General features: G+C 39.7%; 1 protein-coding gene across 1 annotated transcript; it reads right to left on the reverse strand.

Annotated features, from left to right (window-relative positions):
* Positions 1-959: 959 nt before the first annotated feature.
* Positions 960-6,299, reverse strand: Defb116 (defensin beta 116). Its single transcript, XM_076849461.1, has 2 exons — positions 6,233-6,299; positions 960-1,177 (listed from the first exon to the last, which is right to left on the reverse strand). The coding sequence occupies exons 1-2, from the start codon at positions 6,297-6,299 to the stop codon at positions 960-962; spliced, it is 285 nt and encodes a 94-aa protein (XP_076705576.1).
* Positions 6,300-23,770: the final 17,471 nt, after the last annotated feature.

A 23,770-nucleotide genomic window follows, 5' to 3' on the forward strand; every position in this document is an offset into this window, starting at 1 on the left:
GCTCAGCAGAAGAGCACTCGCCTCACATGTGCGAGACCCTGGGTTCGATCCTCAGCGCCACATAAAATAAATAAGTGAAATAAAGGTATTGTGTCCAACTACTACTAAAAAAATAAATATTAAAAAAAACCGCAAAGAATACTTACATTTTTCAACATGGGAGGCAGTGGTAACCGAAACCAAGGCCTTTTCAGTGGCGTGATCAGCACAAAACCCAGATTTCTCTTAGCCGAGGCGAGCCCGGGAATCTAGAGCTTTGAGACCTTACTTAAGAACAACAGTTCTAGAAATTCATAGTCAAAGAGACGGAAAATGCAACATTAGCTACCGAAGAAGAGCCACCTTGACAGTGACATGTCAGTGACATGTCAGTGACATGTCACTCGTGCAGGTGTGTGGGTGTGTATACAGGTTCTCTGCTGAAAAATACCCACACAATTCCTGACTCTTAACCAGAATTTAACCCAGGGTGAAGGGGTAAAAACCCATTTATTCTACTTTCAACAGCTGTAGCAGAAAGTTTTACCCTAATTTGCCCAATAAATTCCTGCAGTCGGTTCTGTCCATCCATCCCGTTCCGGTTCCTCTGGAGATCACTGCACCATACCAAGCACCATGTTAGTTCTCTGGATACCAAAGGCACCTCTGTCCCCAGCTGATGTTTTCTGGGAGGATTTGAATTCATGGCCCATCTGTGCACTAGACTCAGTCCAGATGTCACCTCCCCTCTGCAACCTCAGGAGAGGAGACTCCTTTCCTTCCCAGCACCCCTGTACCCACCGAGCTGACCCAGGGCCCCTTCCTCTCCTCATGTCTCCCAGCTCCCAGCCTAACCTCTCCTGTCCGGCCCTAACTGCTCCCAGATGAAAGACACACACGGGAAAGGGAATGCATTTTTATGGGCAGGGATTGCAGGATGGGGGAGGAATGACTACAACAAGCGGGAGACGTCGTTATCTTCAACTTGGAGCAGAGCTGGACGTGTTTGTAACTGGCGAGCTGGAGTTGGAGTCAGAATTGGTTAAATACGTAGAGATTTTCAGGCAGCACTGGAGGTCCGGGAGGCAGGAGAGGTACTGAATTTCGTCCTTGCCGCAGGCGTCTCTGCACTTGCCTCCTCGGTAAAGCTCACACGGATTCCAGGGCTCCTTCTTGTTGTTGGATCTGAACAGGCCGCCTGGGAAAGACAGCCACGGTCAGTTTCTGGGAAGCAGTGAGGACGGAGGTGAGGAAACGTGAGCAAGAGAGAACAAGCCCTCAGCACATTAAGTCACAGGACCTGGAGTCAAAACCACCTGTATCCAACCAGGGGCTCAGTCACTTACTAGCGCCATCCTTGATGAGATACTAATAGAGCCAAGTTCCTAAAGCTTTTGTGATGGCTAAATTAGCAGATATAGAAAGCTCAGAAAGGTCTCTGGCATATAATAATTAGATATTAGGTCGTGTTGATAGGAATGTCTTTCCTGAGGATCCAGCTCTTCAGTGACGGTCACTGTGAGCCCATGTGGGACACATTCCAAAGTTCCTAAAAGGATGAGATTTCCTTACACACAGCTCATCAGAGACACCAGGGTCGACTCAGAGACAGGACACACATATCTAAACCCGTAAGCATGCAGATCTTTACGCTTTGAAACACAGGCACAAACACAGTCCACACATGTCTCTTTTTCTATATTGGCCCCATAGAAACAGGTCCCAGGCAACACAAGCAGGGCAGTAGTGCATACGGGACCCCAGGCACAAGTCAGCTCTTTCCACAGATTCAATTCACACATCAATGAAGTGTTTACACACGTGTTCACCCTACAGACCTCTACCATGTGCCTTCCATATATGGCTAAAGCACCAGGCTTGGTGGTGCACGCCTGTAATCCCAGCGGTTCAGAAGGCTGAGGCAGGAGGATCGTGAGTTCAAAGCCAGCCTCAGCAAAAGCAAGGCACTAAGTAACTCAGTGAAATCCTGTCTCTAAACAAAATACAAAATAGGGCTTTGGACATGACTCAGTGGTTTAGCGCCCCTGAGTTCAATTCCCAGTACCTGCCCCCCCACACCAAAAAAAAAGAAAATCCATATATGGCTAAAGCCCACCCTGACATCGACATGTCACTCGTGCAGGTGTGTGTGTGTGTGTGTGTATACAGGTTCTTTGCTGAAAAATACCCACAGAATTCCTGACACTTAACCAGAATTTAATAAATACTAGTCACCAATGGTATTAGTTAGCTCTTCTTTTCCAAAGACAAAGGAGCTATTAGAAAGTGATATTAACCATCTATTACAGTATGATACAGAATCTACTATGTATCAGGTATTTTACAAATGATATCTCACTAAACCCACATAAAACCCTGCTATAATCTCCACTGTCTAGATAAAGACCCTAAGGTTCAAAGAGAGGCTCTTTTTCTGTCCATATTCCCATAGCTCATACTCGACCAAGCTAGTACTCAAGTCCTGGCCCACATGCTGTCAAGCCCAGGTCCTTTCCTTTGTGATACATTCCTTCTCTATGATAGGATTTTATAGGTGGCGTCTCCCTGCGTCATGTCTGAAAGACCCGGGGCCTTCTACACCTTGTTCAACAGACAATCCCAAATCCTCAGGTCAGTATTCAAGGACTCTTCCAAACATCCCCCATCTGTCACCCCCACGGCCATCATCAACACTGACTCTGTGCCAGGCCACCCCATTTCTAACCACGCTGAGGGCTCTAGTTAATAAATAAATTGATTCACTATTAACATTAAAAAAAGTGGGACAGGGAAAGTTTGATGTTATCACCTGCATGGAAAGAGGAGCCCTGTGCCAATGTTTTCAAATTCAGGGGAAGTTGGAGAACAGGAAGGGAAATAAAGAAGAAAAGAAAAATTCCTTGGTGGTGCCATAACATTTGGGTGCTGGTGTACATATATAAACTGCCCCCCAAATCCAGAGGAGGCACTGGATTATTACATCAGCAGCCCCTAGGTTAATCAGAGGGAATCAAAAATGGACCCGTCACTCCTTCTCCACCATCAGGGTACCACTGTGTGTCCCACCTTGATCCTCGCCCCCATCACGGGGCCTGCTCTTTGTGTCCCCCTCTCTTTGTTCACAGGAAAAGATCTGCAAGGGTCCTCCTTAGAGTGACACCCATGTTCTTCTGGCTGCCACCTGACCTGGGGGACTTCCCCCATCTCCCAAAGACACAGAATGGAAGTGAGGACACACAGATCTCCTCTCTGAGGTTACCAGAGGGACAGGTAGGGACACTGAAGATCTGGCAAGCTACCCTTCCCTTAACCCCTCCACATGGCAGCCCCCAGAGAATTATACCTACAGTGGTATAAAAAAAACTTTTTAAATAAAGTTTTTGTCATAAAATTGTATCACTTCTCCCTCCTAGGTCATTTCTAACCCATTTCAACATTGTCCTGCATGGCCACAGATTTCAGCACCCACGTGGTAGTAACAGCACCTTGCTGATCCCTCATCTTCAGGTGGAGGTCACAGGAGACCTCTTTCACATCCCAGATGGTCCCTGCTCCTCTGTCCCATGTTCAGTTTAGCTCCCTGAACTTAGTATCCCCGAGTGGGGAAGGGGAACGGGGGAGTTCGCACCAGATCAGAATCTCAGCTGTGTTTGTGAAGGAGGCGGTCAGTACTTGGTGTGGTGTGATGATCTAGGGAATTTCTAAGGATATTCACACGGTGTCTCTAGAATTTCTGATTCAGTCAGCCTTAGAAGAGGCCAGAGTAAGGCTGCTTTGCAAGAAGTCCTCAGAAAACACTCTGGGCTTCTGCTTGAACAAGAGCCACATCCTGCGGGGCCTTCTTACGTTCAGCCATAGACATTGCCCAGTGGAAGTGTTTTAGTAGTAAATTAAACTATCATAAACCAACCAACCAAACAAACAAACAAACAAACAAAAGATATGTCCTGGGCCTTCCCAACAACTCTGTCTGGGCCCCAGACCGATGTGAGACATCATTTCTGTGCTCCCTGGGCACCCAGACATGACCCTGCCCCATCCATGTATGTCTGTGAAGCCATCTATATATCCACTCATTTAATAGAAATTCATTAAAATTAACTCTATGAAAAGCACTCCACTCAATATGGGGAGTACATCAATTTAAAGGACAGAAATTTGGCATTCAATCAATTCAATTTCATATGCATATGTTTGGGCTGATGAAAGGGGAGAAAATGACTTTGATTGCCCTGGTAGAAAAGATTGTCCAGAACAGTGCCTGCCCATAAATCCCGCCAGGTGATAGTCGTATGTAGTTATTAAGGAAGCGACACCGTGTTCCGCTTTTGAAGCGTGGAACACTGCCTTCATTTTTATGGTGGTGTTTTTTTTCAAATCCACCTGTGGTATCTACACTCGTCCAATGTGGAACTGAGTTTACTGAGCCTGAGAACAAGTGTCCCTCCATAAGGGGAAGGGAGAAGGCGAGACCTGTGTGGGGAGGAGGGCACAAAGCAGGAGGAAGCAGGAAGCAGGAAGGAGGAAGGCTGAGGGAGAAGAAAGTGGAGGAGTTTAAAAAAAGAAGGAAAGAAAAAGAAAACCTCTGAACTCACTTCAGGAAAGCAGCAGCCTGGGTTCCCCCAGGGCAGGGCTGAGGCTGCTCCCATACCTTTCTCTACATGCCAAGGTTGGAGAGGAGACCTGGAGGACATTGCAGCTACTTGATTTCATTTATCTTCACTTCCTACAGTTGTTCTTCAGTTTCCCCTAGAAATCACACTGGAGAAACTTCCTCAGAATTGGAAAATAATGCTGGATAGTTTCCATGCAGTGTTTACACTTCCCATTTCTTTTTTAAAGAAATGTTTTATTGGGCGTGGTGGTGCACACCTGTAATCCCAGTCAATCAGGAGGCTGAGGCAGGAGGATCACAAGTTCCAGGCCAGCCTCAGCAACTTCGAAAAACCCTATCTGAAAATAAAAATTTAAAATGGCCGGGGATGTGGCTCAGTGGTTAAGTGTCTCTGGGTTCAATCCCTCATGCCAAAAAAAAAAAAAATTTATTGAGGTGCAATTGATATGCCAAAAAATATCTGTGCAGATTTAATTTATACATCTTGATAAGTTTGGAGATAAATATTCACCCACGAAACCATCTTCACTATCTAATACCATAAACCCATCCATCACTTCCAAATGTTTTCTCTTGTCCTCTTATTTATTATTTTTTGTTCATCAAATCTTGTGTTAAGATCTACTCTCTTGGGAAATTTTAAACATACCGTACAGTACTGTCAACTATAAAGCTATGTTATACAGTAGATTCTGAGCACATGTACACAAAAGCCACCCTCCCCAATGAGTGCTGTAGGGATGTCTACGAAATTGGACCCTTATCTTACACCACACACAAAAATCAACTTGAAATATATTAGACTTATAAGACCAGAAACTCTAAGAAGGAAACCTAAAGGAAAAGCTTCCTGACATGGGTCTTAGATGATTTCTTGGATATGACCTTAAAAGCACAGGCAACAAAGATAAATGGGATAAATAGGATATATATATAACTTCTGCACACCCTAGGAAATGATCCAAAAAGGAAAACAAAGCAGCCTCAAAATGGGAGAAAATATTTGCAAATTATGTATCTGATAAAGATACATAATATTCTCCCCACTTTGATAGCCATAGACCTGCTAAGATGAATTCAACTTTCTTACTCAAGCTAAACCACCCCAAAATCCAGGATAAACAGCCCCGACCAAGATCAGCCCCGCAGAGACCCTGCCTAAGACACTTGTGTCAAACACCCAACTTCAATTCCAGCCTCTCTCTTCTGATGACACCCCAGGCCTAATGACAAAACATAACACAAACACAACAACATGCAAACCACTCAACGCCAAGCCACTCTCCACTCTCCACCTGTCCTTCGTCCCTCCCACAGCTCCCCAGCTTGTACCCCATCTCTCACGCCGAGACCACGAATCAAGCTCCCTCCCAATGACAGCTCTACCTAAAGTGACCCGTGCTTTGATTCTCCACTGGGCCGAGAACACCAGGAACCACCACCTCCTAGAGCTGCCTTGGCCGAGAAGAACCAGAGGAGACCTCAACACGTGATGAGCCTTGGGGACAACACCTGCAACCTGAGGCCAGAGAAGGCTTAAGTGGTACCTACTCCACATGAGTTGGAGTCACCTCAGAGGCCACCAAGATGCCAACACTACAGGCAAGACCCCAGAACCTTTGAGCAGGTCTGAGTTACCTGGAGACTTTTGAACCAGAGTCAGAAGGATGGCAATGGTCATTAAATAGGGCTTCATGACTGACATGTCCCAGGAAAACAGAGGGCAGCGTTGCAGGTGACTGAATAGGAATCACTGTAGCTGGACAGTGTTCTGCCTTTATTAGTTTTGGAAAAGGGCCAGGATTGTGTGCAGTGAACTAAAAGGGATGGAGATAGTCAGTCAGTCAAGCAGAAGGACGACATGGGTCACACATCTTAGCTGCACACTTTTTTTTTATTAGAGCCTTATATTATACATAGTAGTTGGCTTTATCCCAACAGACTCATGCATGCATGGGGTTCGATTTCAGTTCATGACCCTCCCCTTTTCCTTCTCCTCTCCCATTCTCTACTCCAATTGACTTCCTTTTGCTCATCTATTAAATTATATTTGTTTGATTCTTTATATTATCCTATCTTTCCCTCTCCATCTCCTTATTTTACTCTAACTTGCACGTAGGAAAGAAAAGATTTGACCTTTGATTTTTGTGAGTCTGGCTTATTTCACTTAGCATGATGTCTTTCATTTTCATCCATTTACCAGCAAATGCCATAATTTCATTCTTTTTTATGGCTTAATCCATAAAAAAAGAATGAAATCAATCTATTCATCTATTAATGGGCATCTGGTTTGAATTCATAATTTAGCTATTGTGAATTGTGCTGCTATAAACATTGAGGTAGCTACAGCACTGTAGTATGCTGATTTTAGATCTTTGGGGGAAATACCAAGGAGGGGGATAGCTGTATCATGTGGTGATTCTATCCCTGTTGTTTTGAGGACTCTCCCTACTGCTTTCCGGAGTGGTTGGACTAGTCTGCAGTCCCACCAACAATGTACGAGTGCACTTTTTCTCCCACAACCTCTCCAGCATTTATTGTAGTTCATATTCTTGATCATGGCCATATTCTGACTGGAGTGAGATAAAATCTAAGTGTAGTTTTGATTTGCATTTCCCTGGTTGCTAAAGCTGTTGAACATTCTTTTTTTCATATATGTGTTAGTCACTTGTGTTTCTTCTTTTGAGAAGTTTCTGATTAGTTCTTTGTTCATTGATTGAGATTGATTGTGTTATTTGTTTTTGATTTTGTTTGTTTTTGGTGTTTTTTGAGTTCTTTGTGTATTTTGGATATTAATCTCCTATCATAGAAGGAGCTGGCCAAGATTTTTCTCCCATTCTGTAGACTCTCTTCATGCTCTTAATTGTTTCCTTTGCTGTGCAGAAGCTTTTTAGTTTGGTGCATTTCACTTATTGATTCTTGGTTTTATTTCTTGCCCTTTGGGGGTCTTGTTAAGGAAGTCAGTGCCTGCACCTTTATAATGGAGTGTTGACCTACATGATGGTTGTTCTTCTAGCAGTTGTAAAGATCCTGGTCTAGCTCGTAAGTCTTTGATCCACTTCTATTTGACTTTTATGCAGGGTGAGAGAGAGGGGTCTAACATCATTTTTCTATTCATAGCTATTCAGTTTTCCCAGTCAGCTGCACACCACGAATTGTGGAGATTTCCTAGCAACACAGGGGCCAAAGTAGCCCTGCCCTCCCAGGGAGAACCAGAGGCAAGTTACAACCAGTTGGCACTTTGTGTGATATAAATTTGATCCATTCTACTAGCCTATGTCTTTTGATTGGTGCATTTAAGCCATTAACATTTAGGGTTACTATTGAGATATGGTTTGTATTTCCAGCCATATTTGGTTATGTACGATACTTAACATGATTTGTTTTTCCTCCATGCTTAGTTTTTCCTTTACTGTACTACCTCCCACTGTTGGTTTTCATTGTTATTTTTCATTTCCTCTTCCTGTAATGTTTTGACAAGGATGTTTTGAAGAGCTGGTTTTCTAGCTGCAAATTCTTTTTAACTTTTGTTTATCGTTTTATTTCATCTTCAATCCTGAAGCTTAATTTCGCTGGATACATGATTCTTGGTTGGAACCCTTTTTCTTTCAGCATTTGAAATATGTTGTTCCAGGATCTTCTAGCTTTCAGAGTCTGTGTTGAAAGATCAGCAAATATCCTGATTGGTTTACCCCTAAATGTAATCTGCTTCCTCTCTCTTGTGGCTTTTAAGATTCTCTCCTTATTCTGTATGTTGGGTATCTTCATTATTATGTGTCTTGGTGTGGATCTCTTATGATTTTGTATATTCGGTGTCCTGTAGGCTTCTAGTATTTGGATTTCTTTTTCATTCTTTAAGTCTGGGAAGTTTTCTAGTATTATTTCATTGAATAGATTGCTCATTCCCTTGGTTTGGACCTCTGTACCCTCTTGTATCCCAATAACTCTTAGGTTTGGTTTCTTGATGTTATCCCATAATTCTTGGATGTTCTGCTCATGATTTCTTAACATTCTCGCTGAGCTGTCTATGTTCTTTTCAAGTTGAAAAAGTTTGTCTTTGTTGTCTGAAGTTCTATCTTCTAAGTGTTCTACTCTGCTGCTAATACTCTCATTTGAGCTTTTAATTTGATTTATTGTTTCCTGCATTTCCAGGATTTCTGTTTGTTTGTTTTTTATATCCTCTATCTCCCTATAGAGTTGATCTTTTGCTTCTTGGATTTGTTTATGTAATTCATTGTCAAAGTGATTTTTCGTTGTCTGAATTTGATGTATAATGTCTTCCTTGAGACTCCAGATCATCTGAAGCATGTATATCCTGAACTCTTTGTCTGTCATTCCATCAGCTGCAGATATTACTTCATCTAATGTTGAATTGACCTGTATTGTTTATGGTCCTTTCTTTCCTTGTCTTTTCATACTGCTCATGATTCTTTCTAGCTTTGTGAAACTCTTGTGCTAATGTTTTTTCCCTTATATATTTGTATTGTTCTTGTATAGCTCCAAAATCCCTCTTTTGCGGAGAAAGACAATGTTAACAGATCCCAATATCAACAGTACATTATCTAGGCACAAGTTTTCATTATTAATACATTTATAGTTAGATTCTAAGACTATAGATATTGGTTTTAATTCTTACTTAAGAATATATTCCTTAGTTTCATAAAAGGCATATCATATCTGGTGGAATATAGAAAACTTAATTTCAGATGAAGGATGTTATACTTAGAGGGAAAGGAGTGAGGGTATGAGGTTAAACTAACTTAGCACCTTTGGAGAATTCTAACCACTAGACTGGTAATTTATGGAAGAATGTATATATTCAACCTCCTATCTATTTAGATAGTTACCCTATGTATAGATAGCAAAAGTTAGGAGATTGAAAGTGGGATAGAGAGAATATGAATTTTAAAAAAAGAAAAAAAAATAACAAGGAAGAAAAGAGAAATAAGAGAAGGGAAAGGGAAGTAAGATAGAAATAAAGAAAAAAAATGGGGGGGAGGTGGGGTATATGCAATTCCTCTATATTATATTACTTTGGTAATTTGGTTGTTCATGTACAGTTCTTGATTTCATATATGCTGAAGTTGTGGAAGAGAGAGAAGAAAGGAGAAAGAGAGAAAAAAAAAAGTCTCTCAGAACACTGTTTTCCTTGCTTCCAGTAGGTGGCGTTGTCTATTCCTAGCTTGAGCCTCTGTATTCAGGGTGGTGGGTATAGCCAGTGTGAAAGGAAATGAGCTTCCACCTGTATCTTCCCTACTCTAGTCTCTGAGGTAGAAACCAGATGCCTGTACAGTTGTTGTTTTGCCTTGATAGCTACAACCCCCAAAAGCTTGTGGGAAATAATTTGAGTTATTGCAGCTAAGGGTGGGGGAGTTGGAAACCGGGTACCTGGATCAGCTGCAGAACCGTACTGGTACCACACCCCCTTTGATGGGTTTTAAGGGTTGATGGGCTTCCTCCGGACTAGCACTGGGGAGGGGGCCGGACTTCCTCCTCCGGTCTGGCTCGTGTGATATAAATTTGAATGAATGAATGATTTAGCAAGCAATGAGAGAATTAGTGACATAAGTAAAAGGATGACATAAAAACATGAGAAAGTCTACAATCCTTAGTGGAGCAGACACACAAAAGAAACAGAAGAAAAGAACCAAGTCTTATCAATATAAACCAAAAAACCACAAAGGGTAAACAAAAAGAAAAGAAATAAAGGATATGGGATACAACCAGGAAAATTTTACCAAAATAATAGGAGTAAGACCTTACCTATTAATAATGCCCTTGGGTGTAAATGAATTAAATTCCTCAATTAAAAGATTTACCCTGGCTGAATGTATTTAAGAAAAAATAAGACCCGATATTACAAGGAACTCATTTCAACAATAAAGACACACAAAGACTTCAGGTGAAAGAATAGAAAGATATTCCACATAAAGAGAAGCCAAAAGTGAGCAAGAGTAGCTACACTTATCTCAGGTCAAATAGACTTCAGGTTCAACACTGTCAAAAGAGACGTCGTTATATAATGATAAAGAAATCAATTCAACAAGAGGAAGTAACAATTTAAAATATATGTGCACTCAATGCCAGGGCCCCCAATTATATAAAGCAACATTATTAGACCTAAAGGGAGAGATAGACCTCAAAACAACCTACTTGGAAATTTAAATGCCCCACTGCCGCAGTCTGGCTGGGCACAATTCACGAGCCACTTATCAAGCAGAAAGGAACTTTATTTTTAGAACACATGCCACACCACAGGAGCTCTTCAGGAATTCCCTCAGAGCCCAACTGCCACCACCGACTTCCCACAAGCCTCTCTCCTCCCCCACTCCTCCTGCTCTTGAGGCCGATTGGCTGGGTCGCGAGGGCAGAGCAAAATAAAGTCCCCCAATGAGCAGCTCCATGGTCTGAAAGGGCGGGGAAACAGCCCAATGAGCATCACCACAGAGGAGCCAATCAGCTGGCAGCTGGAAGTTTGCTGGGGCCTCTGTGAGCCAATCATCAGCTGGCAGCTGGAAGTTTGCTGGCAGCTGGAAGTTTGCTGGGGCCCCTTCTGTTGTGGCTCTCAACATCCCACTTTCAGAAACTGATAGAGAATCCAGACAGAAAATCAACAAAGAAACACAGAATTAAACTATACTAGACCAAATGGACCCTACAGACATTTACAGAACATTTCATCCAACAGTTACAGATTTCACATTCTCATCAGCAAGTGGAACTTTCTCCAAGACAGACCATATTGTAGGACATAAATAAGTCTCAGTGAATTTTACAAAATAAAAATCATGGCATGCATCTTTTCTGACCACAATGGACTAAAACTAAAAATCAAGAAGAGGAATTTTAGAAACTACAAAAACATAGAAATTAAATGTTGCTGATGACCACTGAGTCAAAGAATAAATCAAAAGGGAAATTAAGGAATTTCTTGAAACAAATGAAATAAAACATGAAAATAAAACATGCTAAAACCTAGGGGATAGGGTAAAAGCCATATTTAGAAGGAATTTATAGCAATAAGTACCTACATTTTAAAAAGGAAGAAAGAGAGAAAGAGCAGCATTGAATGCCCAGAAATAACTTGACACATCTCTCTCCCCATCTAATTTCTGTCAAAGATGCTAAGAACATTCACTGGAAAAAGGACAGTCTTTAAAACAATTGACTAGGAAGAAAGAGTGTTCATATGCAGAAAAGTAAAACTAGCCGCTATCTCTCACAAATTAAAAAAGTCAAATGGATGAAACACTTAACACCTGAAACTATAAAACTACTAGACGAAAACAGGGGAAATACTTCAGGATATTGGAATGGTCAAGGATAATATAAAATCCCAAAATCCCTGGAAACAAAGCCAAAAATAGACAAATGGAATTACAGCAAAGGAGACAATCACCAGAGTAGAGCGACACTGTACTGAATGGCAGAGAAAACTTTTAGACTATACATTTTTACAGGATTAATATTCAGACTAGATAAGGAACTCAAAAGACAATAGCAAATGAAAAAGAAGAACAAAAGATAAAAAAAAACCAAAACCACCCAAACCCAATTTAAATATGGGCTAAACAGATATTTCTCAAAAGAAGTCATATAAATGGCAAGAGATAGGTGGAAAAACTGCTGAACATCACTAATCATCAGGGAAATGCAAATTGAAACCACAACCAGCTATGACATCATTGCAGTAAGAATGGTTATTATCAAAATCACCAAAGATAACAAGTATGATGAGGATGTGGAGAGAAGGGAACAGTTTCACCCTGTTGGTAGAAATATACATTAGTACAATTATTATGAAAAATAATATAGAGGTTCCTCAAAACATTAAAAATAAAACAATTATCCAGGAATCCCACTACTACTAGCCAAAAAAAAAAAAAAAAAGCATAATGCTGAAGAGTCATCTGCACTCCATGTTTATTGCACAAAGCATACTAGCAAAGAAATGAAATCAACCTAAGTGTCCACTAACAGATAAATGGATAAAGAAAATGTGGTCCGGGCTGGGGATGTGGCTCAAGCGGTAGCGCGCTCGCCTGCCATGCGTGCGACCCGGGTTCGATCCTCAGCACCACATACAAACAAAGATATTGTGCCTGCCGATAACTAAATAAAATAAATAAGAAAACTATATATATTTAAAAAAAAAAAAAAAAAAAAAAAAAGAAAATGTGGTCCATATACACAATGGAATACTATGTAGCCATAAAAAGAAATGAAATCCTGTCAATTGGAACAATGTGGATGGAACTAGAGATCATTACATTAAGAAAAATAAGCCAGACACACAAAGACAAGTAACATATGATCTCACTTGTACATAGAAGATAGGGAAAAAGTGATCTCATAGAAGTTGAGAATAGAATGGTGGTTACTGAGGCAGGAGAGAGTAGTGGAGAGGAAGGGAAGGGGAAAGGATGATCAGTGGGTTCTAAATTACAGTTACTTAGGAGTAGGACGCTCTGATATGGTATTACACAGTAGGGTGACTACAGATAACCATCCCCAGGGTCTTAAAAATATAGAAGAAATGATTGTGAACATTTTCATCATGATAGATTGTTGAGGAGACAGATATGGTTAACCTGATTGAAACATTACACAATGTGGACATGTACTGAAACATTGCATGGTACCCTATGGACATGTGTCACTTTTAGATGTGAGTTAAAATCAATAATAAATACATATTTTAAATACTGTATTCTATATTTGAATTTTGCTAAGAGCATAGACTTAAGGGTTCCCACCACCACCCCCCGACATACACACACGCACACTCACAAAATGATAACCAATGTGAGGGAATGAATATGTTAATTAGCTTGGTTTCAGCGATTATCTCAATATATATAAATATATATGTTATACATATTATATATAATGTAGAGAGAAATATATTATATATAAAACCATCAGTTTAAATGTATTATATATCTTTGTGTCTCCTAAATATTTTCAATTTCTATTATTGAATTATACCTCAAGAAAGCTAGGTATGGAAATGGGCAAAGAACTTGAACAGACATTTGTCCAAAGATAAATGCATGAGAAAATCTACCAACTTAATCCTCTACCTGAATAGATGAGAAGACTCCTATGATGACCTCAAATGATACAAGCTTAGAGATTTCAAAACCAGTAATAGCAGAATATCTTAACTAATTGAGAAAAGAACTTAGCAAACACACCAAAATCTTGTGGTGAATGTTACATCTGTTCAAGGAACTTTATATTCCCCTTGAAATTGGAAAAAAGCTCTTTTTTTTGGTTTCAAGATGGCAAAATTGGGGGCTGGGGCTGGGGCTCAGCGGTAGAGCGCTCCCCTAGCACGTGTGAGGCCCTGGGTTTGAGCCTCAGCCCCACATAAAAACAAATAAAGGAAATAAAGGTATTGTGTCCAAGTACAACTGAAAAATAAATATATTTTTTAAAGATGACAAAATAGAGGAGGTCACTTTCCTACCTGCTTCATGGGGACCTTACTGGGAATTAATTCTGGACATTCAACACAGATGGGGACTCAGAAGGTTGGATATGATACAATATGGAACAAATCCCCAGCACCAGCCAAAGCGTCCCTCCACCAGGAGAGTGGACAGGTAAGGGAACCGGCATTTCTAGGAGGCCTGTGGCACGTGTAGGAATGGAGAGATCAGAGATCCTCGACACTGCCCGACTGACCTGAAAGGCGCGCTGCCCACTGCCCTTGGGTGGAATGAAGGCTCGTCTCTCACAGCAGCCGGGAGGAGAGAGCAAGGGACCATTCTGCAGCTGTGCCGGGGCCGCCAGCAACTGTGGGAGCTGATCCGCGGCCAGCTGAGCAGGGTCCAACACGCAGGGCTGGCAAACCCACACCGCGCGACAGAGAGAGCGCCTAGCGACAAGGAGAACATCAAACGCAGAGGTGGGTTTGCCACGTGGTTGTGGAAACCCACCTGGCTCCCCCCTTCCCCTTGAGTCTGGTGGCTCCAAGTGCCAGCTGGGAGATACAGCGGGGTCGGGAGTGATTGAGTTTAGGAGACTGAGCCCCACAGACCAGGAAATGTGGGGTTCATGGGTGACAGAGAGGACACAGGATTGGTTCCTCTTCTGCACAAGTGGAACCCATGGCAGATTCCTGGGGTGCAGTCCCCCAGTGTGGACCTGCAAATGCTGGGCCATGGAGGTGCTCCGATTTAAAATCTTTAGAACGATCCCCATTCAACAAAGAACCTGGAGCCTATCTAGGCCTAAACCTCCAGGAGCCCCGCCTCCAAAAGCCCCACCTCCAGAAGCCCCACCCCCTCCAGGAGCCCCGCCTCCAGAAGCCCCACCCCCTCCAGGAGCCCCACCTCCAGGAGCCCCACCCCCTCCAGGAGCCCCCCCATCCAGGAGCCCCGCCCCGCCTCCTCCCATACTCCAGCCACCCCACCCTCAGGGTGGAGGAAGACACACACTCAAGCCCACCCCACCAAACACTGCTGAGAAGAGAAGTTTGTGAACTCCAGTAGAAGCAATTCTTTTTTTCCCCCTGTTTAATTGTGACCTTAATGGGTCATGGACACTTATATATATTTGTTTCTTTTTTAATCATTTCTGGCACTTTTTGAAGTCAGTTATTTTTCATGTGTCAGTATTTGAGGGCTTGGGTTTTGATTAGGATATTTTGGTTTGGTTTTATATTATTTTATTATTGTTGTTTATTTTTAAATTTGTATTTATTAGTTTATTTTTTAATTTTTATTTTACCTATTTTTTCTCTCACTTATTTCCCTTGATTCAAATACTCTCTTTACTTCTGCTAACAACTAAAGTGTACTGTTCTCTTTTTCACTCTTCCTTTAATTTTTTACTTCTATTTTCTCTCCTCCTCCCTCATAATCATTACACCCTACATCTCTCTGTTCTCTCCTGTAAACCATGCAAGATTATTAACCTTTTACCAACTTACTGACTTACTTTGGGCAATAACTAAAAACATCATTTCTGTTTATTGTGACAATTAACATTGTATATGTCATAGCAGGAACTACTTGGCTTAATGCTATATACTGTTGCATTGGTTGTTATTTGTCTCCCCCTAAACAATGGAGTACTAGAAACCCTCAGGGATACTACAAATACATAGGGTAGAAACACTATTGCTTCAGACCCATTTGGTTAGATGGGTGGACACACAAACAACATGAAAAAGCATAGGAACAATTCACCCCAAACAAACCAAAATACTCCAACAACAGAATCCACCGATACCTCAGTGGGAGAAATGTCAAAGAAGGTGTTTAGAAAGGGCATGGTTAAACTGATCTGTGAAGTAAAGAATGGTGTAAGGGGTCAAATCAGAAAGAAAATACAGAAAGTGAAAGATTCTTCAATAAAGAGAGAGGGATTCTGAAAAAAAAAAACCCATCAAATGGAAATCTTCAAAGTGAAAGAATCAGTAAACCAAATGAATAATTCAATGGAGAGCATCACCAACAGACTAGAGAAGCTGAAAGATAGAGTTTCAGGCAGCAAAGATAAAATATATAATCATGAAAATAATGTTGACCATGGAGAAAATATGTTAAAAGACCATAAAGAGAACTTCAAAGAAACAAATATAAGATAACATGAAAAGACCAAATTTAAGATTTATCTAGATAGATGAAGGCTTGGAGATACAAACCAAAGTAATGCACAATTTTTTCAATAAAATAATATAGAAAATTGACCAAGCATTGGGAATGAAATGGAAAATCAAATACAGGAGGCATTCAGGCCCCCAATATACAGAATCACAATAGACCCACACTGAGGCACGTTACTGTGAAAATGCCAACATACAAAACAAAGATATGATTTTAAATGCTGCCAGAGATAAATGACAGGGCAGATTTAGAGGGAAACCAATCCATATCTCAGCTGATTTCTCAACTCAGACCCTGAAAGCTTAGAAGGTCTCAGAATAATATATACTAACCTCTGAAAGAAATGGATGTGAACCATATAGGATGTGAATACTATAGCCAGCAAAATTAAGCTTCAGAATTGATGATGAAATAAAAACCTTCCATGATAAACAAAAGTTGAAAGAATTCACAGCTAGAAAGCCTTTACTTCAAAACATAATCAGTAAAATATTTCATGAAGAAGAAATGAAAAATAAAATTGCAACCAGCAAAGGGAGGAACTATACAGGAAGGAGAGTCAATTAAAGGATAAACTAAGTTAAAAAATAGAAATAAATCAAAATGACAGGGAATAAAAGTCATTTCTTAATAATAACATTGAATGTAAATGATCTAAACTCATCAATTAAAGACATAGACTGGCAGATTGGATTAAAAAATAAGACCCAATTATATGCTCTCTCTAAGAGACTCACCTCATAGGCAGAGATATTTACAGAACAAAAATGAAAGGATGAGGAAAAAAAAACATATTATTCACATGAATCTTATAAACAAGCAGGGATTTCTATTCTCATATCAGATCAAGTGGACTTCAAGCCAAAGTTAATCAGAAGGGACAAAGAAGTTCATTTCATACTGCTCAAGGGAATTATACATCAACAAGATATAAGAATAATAAATATTTGTGCTGTGTACATCAAACTAACTCTTCTCAATTTTAAGAATAAAATAGACCACAACACAAAAATACTAGGTGGCTTTAACACACCTCTCTCATCACTGGATAGATCTTCCAAACAAAAACTAAATAAAGAAGCCATAGAACTAAAAAATACAATTAATAATTTAGACTTAACAGACATATATAGAATATTTCATCCATCAATGACTAAATACCCTTTCTTCTAAACAGTACATGGATCATTTTCTTTTTAAAAAATTTTATGTTATTTATTCTAATTTGTTATACATGACAGCAGAATGCATTTTGATTCATAGTACCCATATAGAGCATAACTTTTCATGTCTCTGGTTGTACACAAAGTAGAGTCACACCATTCGTGTCTTTATACTTGTACTTAGGGTAATGATGTCCTTTTCATTCCATCATCTTTCTACCCCCACACCCCCTCCCCATGGATCATTTCCTAAAATAGGCCACAAAGTAACTCCTAGCAAATAAAAAAATAGAGATAATACTTTGCATTTTATCCAATCATAATGGAATGAAATTAGAAATCAATGATAAAATGAAAAAATAGAAGTTATTATAACACTTGGGTATTAAGTAATATGCTATTGAGTGGCCAATGGTTAGCAGAAGAAATCAGGGATGAAGTAAAAAAAATAGTTACAGGTAACTGAAAACAGTGACAGAACATATCAAAATCTCTGGGAACTTCAAAGGCAGTTATAAGAGGAAAGTTCATAGCATTGAGCTAAATTTCATGACTTTATTTATTTCATTTCTATTCATTAAAAGAATAGAAAGTCATGAAATAAATAACCTAACATTATATCTCAAAGTCCTAGAAAAATAAGAACAAATCAATACCCAAAACAGTAGAAGACAGGAAATAATTAAAATCAGAGCTGAAGTCAATGAAATTGAAACAAAAAAATGGAAAAATCAACCAAAATTTAGTTCTTAGAAAAAAAATACATAAAATTGATAAATACCTAGCCAATCTCAAATTACCAACTCAAATAACTCAAATTATTTAACTCAAATTACTAAGAAAACTCAAATTACTAAAATCCCTTATGAAAAAGGATATGACCATGATGGACTACTGAAATACAGACAATAATCAGAAACTGTTTCGAAAATTTATACTCTACTAGAAAGTCTTGAAGACATCAACAAATTTCTAGAGACATATGACCTACCCAAACTGAGGTAAGAGGACATAGAAAATTTAAACAGATCAGTTTAAAGCAATGTCCACAAAAGCTGACCAACAAAGAAAAGCCCAGGACCACACAGATTTTCAGTCAAGTTCTACTGGCTTTCAAATGAAAACTAACACCAATCCTCCTCAAATCATTCTATGAAATAGAAAAGGAGGGAAACCTTCCAAATGCATTCTATGAAGCTAGTATCAACCAGATGCCAAAACCGGACAAAGACACATCAAAGAAAGAAAACAACAGACCAATATCCCTGATGAACATATATGCAAGAAATCTTACTAAAATACTGGCAAACTGTATATAAAAACATATTAAAGAGACAGTGCACCATGATCAAGTAGGGTTAATTCCATGGATGCAAGCTTGGTTCAACATACAGAGATCAATAAGGTAATTTATTGACTTAAAGGTAAGAGTCACCTGACTATCTCTATAGGTGCAGAAAAAGCATTTGACGAAATACAGCATCCAGCCAGAGAAATCCGACAGACAAAAGAAATTAAAGGGATACAGATAGGAAAAGAAGAATTCAAATTATCACTATTTGCAGATTATATGATTCTATACCTAAAAGATCCAAAATATTCCACCAGAAATCTCCTAGAACTAATAAATGAATTCAGTAAAGTAGCTGGATATAAAATCAACACCCATAAATTAAAGGCATTTCTGTACATCAGTGGCAAATCCACTGAAAGAGAAACTAGGAAAACCACCCATTTCCAATAGCCTAAAAAAAAAAAATACTTGGGAATCAACTTAAAAAAAGAGGTGAAAGACCATTACAATGAAAACTACAACATGCTAAAGGAAGAAATTAAAGAATACCTTAGAAGATGGAAAGATCTACCTTGTTCTTGTATAGGCAGAATTAATATTGTCAAAATGACCATACTCCCAAAAGCACTATACAGATTTAGTGCAACCCAATCAAAATCCCAATGACATTCCTCATAGAAATAGAAAAGGCAATCATGAAATTCATTTGAAAAAATAAGAGACCCAGAAAAGCCAAAGCAATCCTTAGCAAGAAGAGTGAAGCTGGTGGCATTACTATTTCAGACCTTAAATTATACTACAGAGCAATAGTAACAAAAACAGCATGGTATTGGCACCAAAATAGACTTGTAGACAAATGATACAGAATAGAGAACACAGAGTCTAACCCACATAACTACAGTTATCTTATATTTGAAAAAGGCACCAAAAACATACATTGGAGAAAAGATATCCTCTTCAACAAATGGTGCTGGGAAAACTGGAAATCCATATGTAGGTGAATGAAATTTAATCCCTATTGCTCAACCTGCACAAAACTCAAAGTGGATCAAAGTCCTAGGCATTAGACCAGAGACCCTGCACCCTGTAAAAGAAAATGTAGGACTAACTCTCCATCATGTCAGCTTAGGGACTGATTTCCTCAAGAAGACTCCTAATACACAGAAGTAAAATCAGAATCAATAAGTGGGACAATATCAAACTAAAAAGCTTATTCAGGGCAAAGGTAACAATCAAGAACTTGAAGACAAAGCCTACAGAATGGGAGAAAATATTTGCTACTTGCACCTCAGATAGAGCATTAGTCTCCAGAATATATAAATAATTCAAAAAACCTAACACCAATAAAACAAATAACCCAATCAGTAAATGGGCAAAGGAACTGAACAGGCATTTCACAGAAGAAATATGAATGATCAATCAATGTATAAAAAAATTCAGCATCTCTAGCAATTCGAGAAATGCAAAATTAAAACCACACTGAGATTCCATCTCTAGTCAGAATGGCAATTATCAAGAATACAAGTAACAATAGAGGTTGGCAAGGATGTGAGGGAAAAAGATACACTCTACATTGCCGATGTGACTGCAAATTGGTGCAGCCAATATGGAAAGCAGTATGGAGATTCCTTGGAAAACTTGGAATGGAACCACCATTGGACCTAGTTATCCCACTCCTCAGTATATACCCAAAGAGCTTAAAAATCAGCATACTACAGGACCACATCAATATTCATAGCAGCTCAATTCACAATAGTTAAGCTATGGAATCAACCTAGGTGCACATCAACAGAAGAATGGATGAAGAAAATGTGGCATGTATATACAATGCTGAGTAATGTTCCATTGTGAATGTGGTATGTATGTACATATGCAGCCATAAAGAAAAATCAAATTATGGCATTGCTGGTAAATGGATGGACCTGGATACTATCATGCTAAGTGAAGTAAGCCATTCCCCCAAAAAACAAAGGCTAAATGTTCTCTTTGATATGAGAATGTTAACACACAAGGGGGAGAGGAAGAACAGAAGTTCATTGGAGTGGACAAAGAGGAATGAAAGGAAGGGAGTGGGTGGGAATAGGATACACAGAATGAACTGGACATAACTCTCCCATGTTCGTGTATGAATACATGACCAGTGAAAGCACATTGTATATGTACAACCCCACGAAAGGGACTCTAATTAGAATGTTACACTCCATGAATATTTAATATGTCAAAATACACTCTTCGGTCATGTATATCTAAAAAGAACAAATTTTTAAAAGAAAGAATTTGAAGGAAAACGAGGATTCCCACTAACAGTGCAAATATTCCCTCTAATATTGCAGTGAGAGCCTGGCCTGCGCCATTAGCAAAACACAAGTTGGTTCTTTAGCTCTTTAAAAATTGACAAGGTAATTGAAAGATTTATGGAAACAAATTGACAAAGAACAGCTAAGACATTTAATTTTTTTTTCACTTTTCACCTTTTATTGGTGCATTACAGTTGCACATAATGGTAGAATTTGTTATTACATATTCATAGTGCACACAACATAACAATATAATTTGGCACTATCACTCCCCAGCACTTCCACCCGCCCTCCGCAACCCCCACCCCCTGGTCTCCATTCTCTACTCCGCTGACCGCCCTTTGATGCCAAGATCATTTTGAAGAACAAAATTATAGAAGTTAAATTTCTGAATACTGAGATTTATTAGAAAGTTATAGTGATTAGGAAGATGTGCTCCTGATGCAAAGATTAGTAAACCCAGAGAACAAATCGTCTGAAAACAGGGCTAGTCCTTCATGATTATGTGAGACAAGAAGCACATGGAGTAGAAGGAGAAAGATTTTTCAATAAATGGTTCATTGTCAGCTGAGTTACAGCAACTGTCTCCTTGAATGACAGGCACCCATCTAGCCTATTTGTCCCATGTCGGTATAGGAGAACACTTATACCCTTCACCCAGTAATACCAATGTTCAGATTTCTTATCTATGTTGGAGTCATCTTTTTAATGTACCTTCCTTGAACTTTTTCCTACTACCCTGCCCAACACCTAAATCAGATACAAAGGGCTTGCTTGCTTCCCTGGGCTCCTTCCGCCATCGTGTGGCCAGATTATGGAACAACATCTTGAGAAGGCATCTTGCCAGGTATCAATCCAGGCAGTTTCCATAGCGTCAGGCTGGGTGGTCATCATGGTGGGATGGCCCTTACTACTCATAACTCACACCAGCATCAAACTGAAGGAGTGACAATACAGGACACACGCTTCACACACGGACCAGCACCAGTGACTGATTTTCCTTGTACACAATGAGCTTTACCATTATGGAGAATTTTTTTAAAATATTTTTTTAGTTGTCGATGGACTTTTATTTATTTATATACAGTTCTGAGGATCGAACCCAATGCCTCACACATTCTAGGCAAGTGCTCCACCACTGAGCCACAACCCCAGCCCCCCTGTCCCCCCCCGCCCCCCCACCTTATGGAGAATTTTTACTGAGGGAACAAACTAGGGTCATGGCTGAACTGAAAGAGACATTAACTCCTACGTTAGGAGGGCTCAGACACAAGGCTACACGTATTAACTCTTCTGACTTAGAAATGCTGACAGACCATACTTTGAAGCAATTGCAGAAACATATAATTCATATAAAATCAAAATTAGAATTAGATTGGGGGATAATTTGGAACTAGACACCCAAAAATTTTGTTGTAACAAAATATAGATTAAAAATTGCCATAAGCCCTCACCTCTGTACACTAACAAGAAGTAGCCATTGGACAGGTACAGGATACACTCACTAGTACCAAACCACGGGATGGAACCTAGTTATGGGAACAATTCAGTACTGGGCATGGAACCATCTATGGAAAAGTTAAAGGCAGTTTTACCTATATACGGGATGACTCCACTGTAGCTGTGCAATCTGAACGTTGGTGTTACAGACTGAAACTCCTGGTGACTGAACCCATATAGCAAACTTGACTGAAGGATGGAAGTGTTCTCCCATACTCACATGGAGCAGATAGGCTAGAGGGTGCCTGTCATTCAGGAGACAGGTGCACAGGTGCTGCGACTCACCTGATGGAGAACCGTCTATTGAGAAACCCCCGTCGTGCCCCTGGTACTCCACTGTGCTCCTTGACTCCTGTAAGCATGCAGAGCTAGTTCTGTTTCCAGGTTCCCTTTTGTTTTCCTCATTTATTGATCTTTGTATCAGAAGCACATCTTCCTAATCAATATGGTTTCTAATAAATCTCAGTATTCAGAAATGTAATGTCTATAATTTTATTCTTCCAAATGACCTTGGCTCTTCTTCACCCACTTGTTTCCATAAACCCTTGAGCTAGCGTGTCCATCTCCCCTTCGCTGGAGAATCAGCTCTGCTAATGGCATGGGCCAGGCTCTCCGCTGCGATATTAGTGGGACTCCTTGTTGAAAGGGAGCACCCAGTTCCTTTAATACCTATAACCGTCACCACAAACTTTTGGCATTTAATTTGCAGCATGTGTGGTGAGTTCTTGCCTTTTCTCAATTAGCTATTTGCTATAACTGGTTTTTGAAATTTCTAAGTTTGTATCATTTGAGGCCATCATAGGCGTCTTTTCATCTGTTCAGGTAGAGAGTTACATTGTTCAATTTTATGGTATAATATCATCTTCGCGGTGTTCTCTAATGTATGTTAGCTTAATCTTATCCATTAGTGTTTACGGATTGCATTTTCCATATCATCTATCAAAATGGCGTTTTTAAATCTCCCACTTGAATTGTAGGTTCATCTATTCCTTTGTTTATTTCTGACTCTTTCTATATATATATATATATATATATATATATATATATATATATATATTCTATGCTCTGTTGTTAGGTATAAAAACATACTTAGAAACATATTTTTGTAATTAAACATTTTATCACAACGAATTGATCCATTGGTGGGAGGAGTTGTGCCCAGAGGGGTTTTACCCCTGAGCTGTAACCCAGAAGGGTTTATTTTTCATCTTGAGCCTGGGTCTTACTAAGTTGCCAGGAACTTGTGCTCCTCCTGCCTCAGGCTCCCAAAGAGCTGGGATTACAAGCAGGCACCACCAGGTCTA

This window comes from Callospermophilus lateralis, chromosome 3 (assembly GCF_048772815.1).
Source record: "Callospermophilus lateralis isolate mCalLat2 chromosome 3, mCalLat2.hap1, whole genome shotgun sequence".
Lineage (NCBI taxonomy): Eukaryota > Metazoa > Chordata > Mammalia > Rodentia > Sciuridae > Callospermophilus > Callospermophilus lateralis.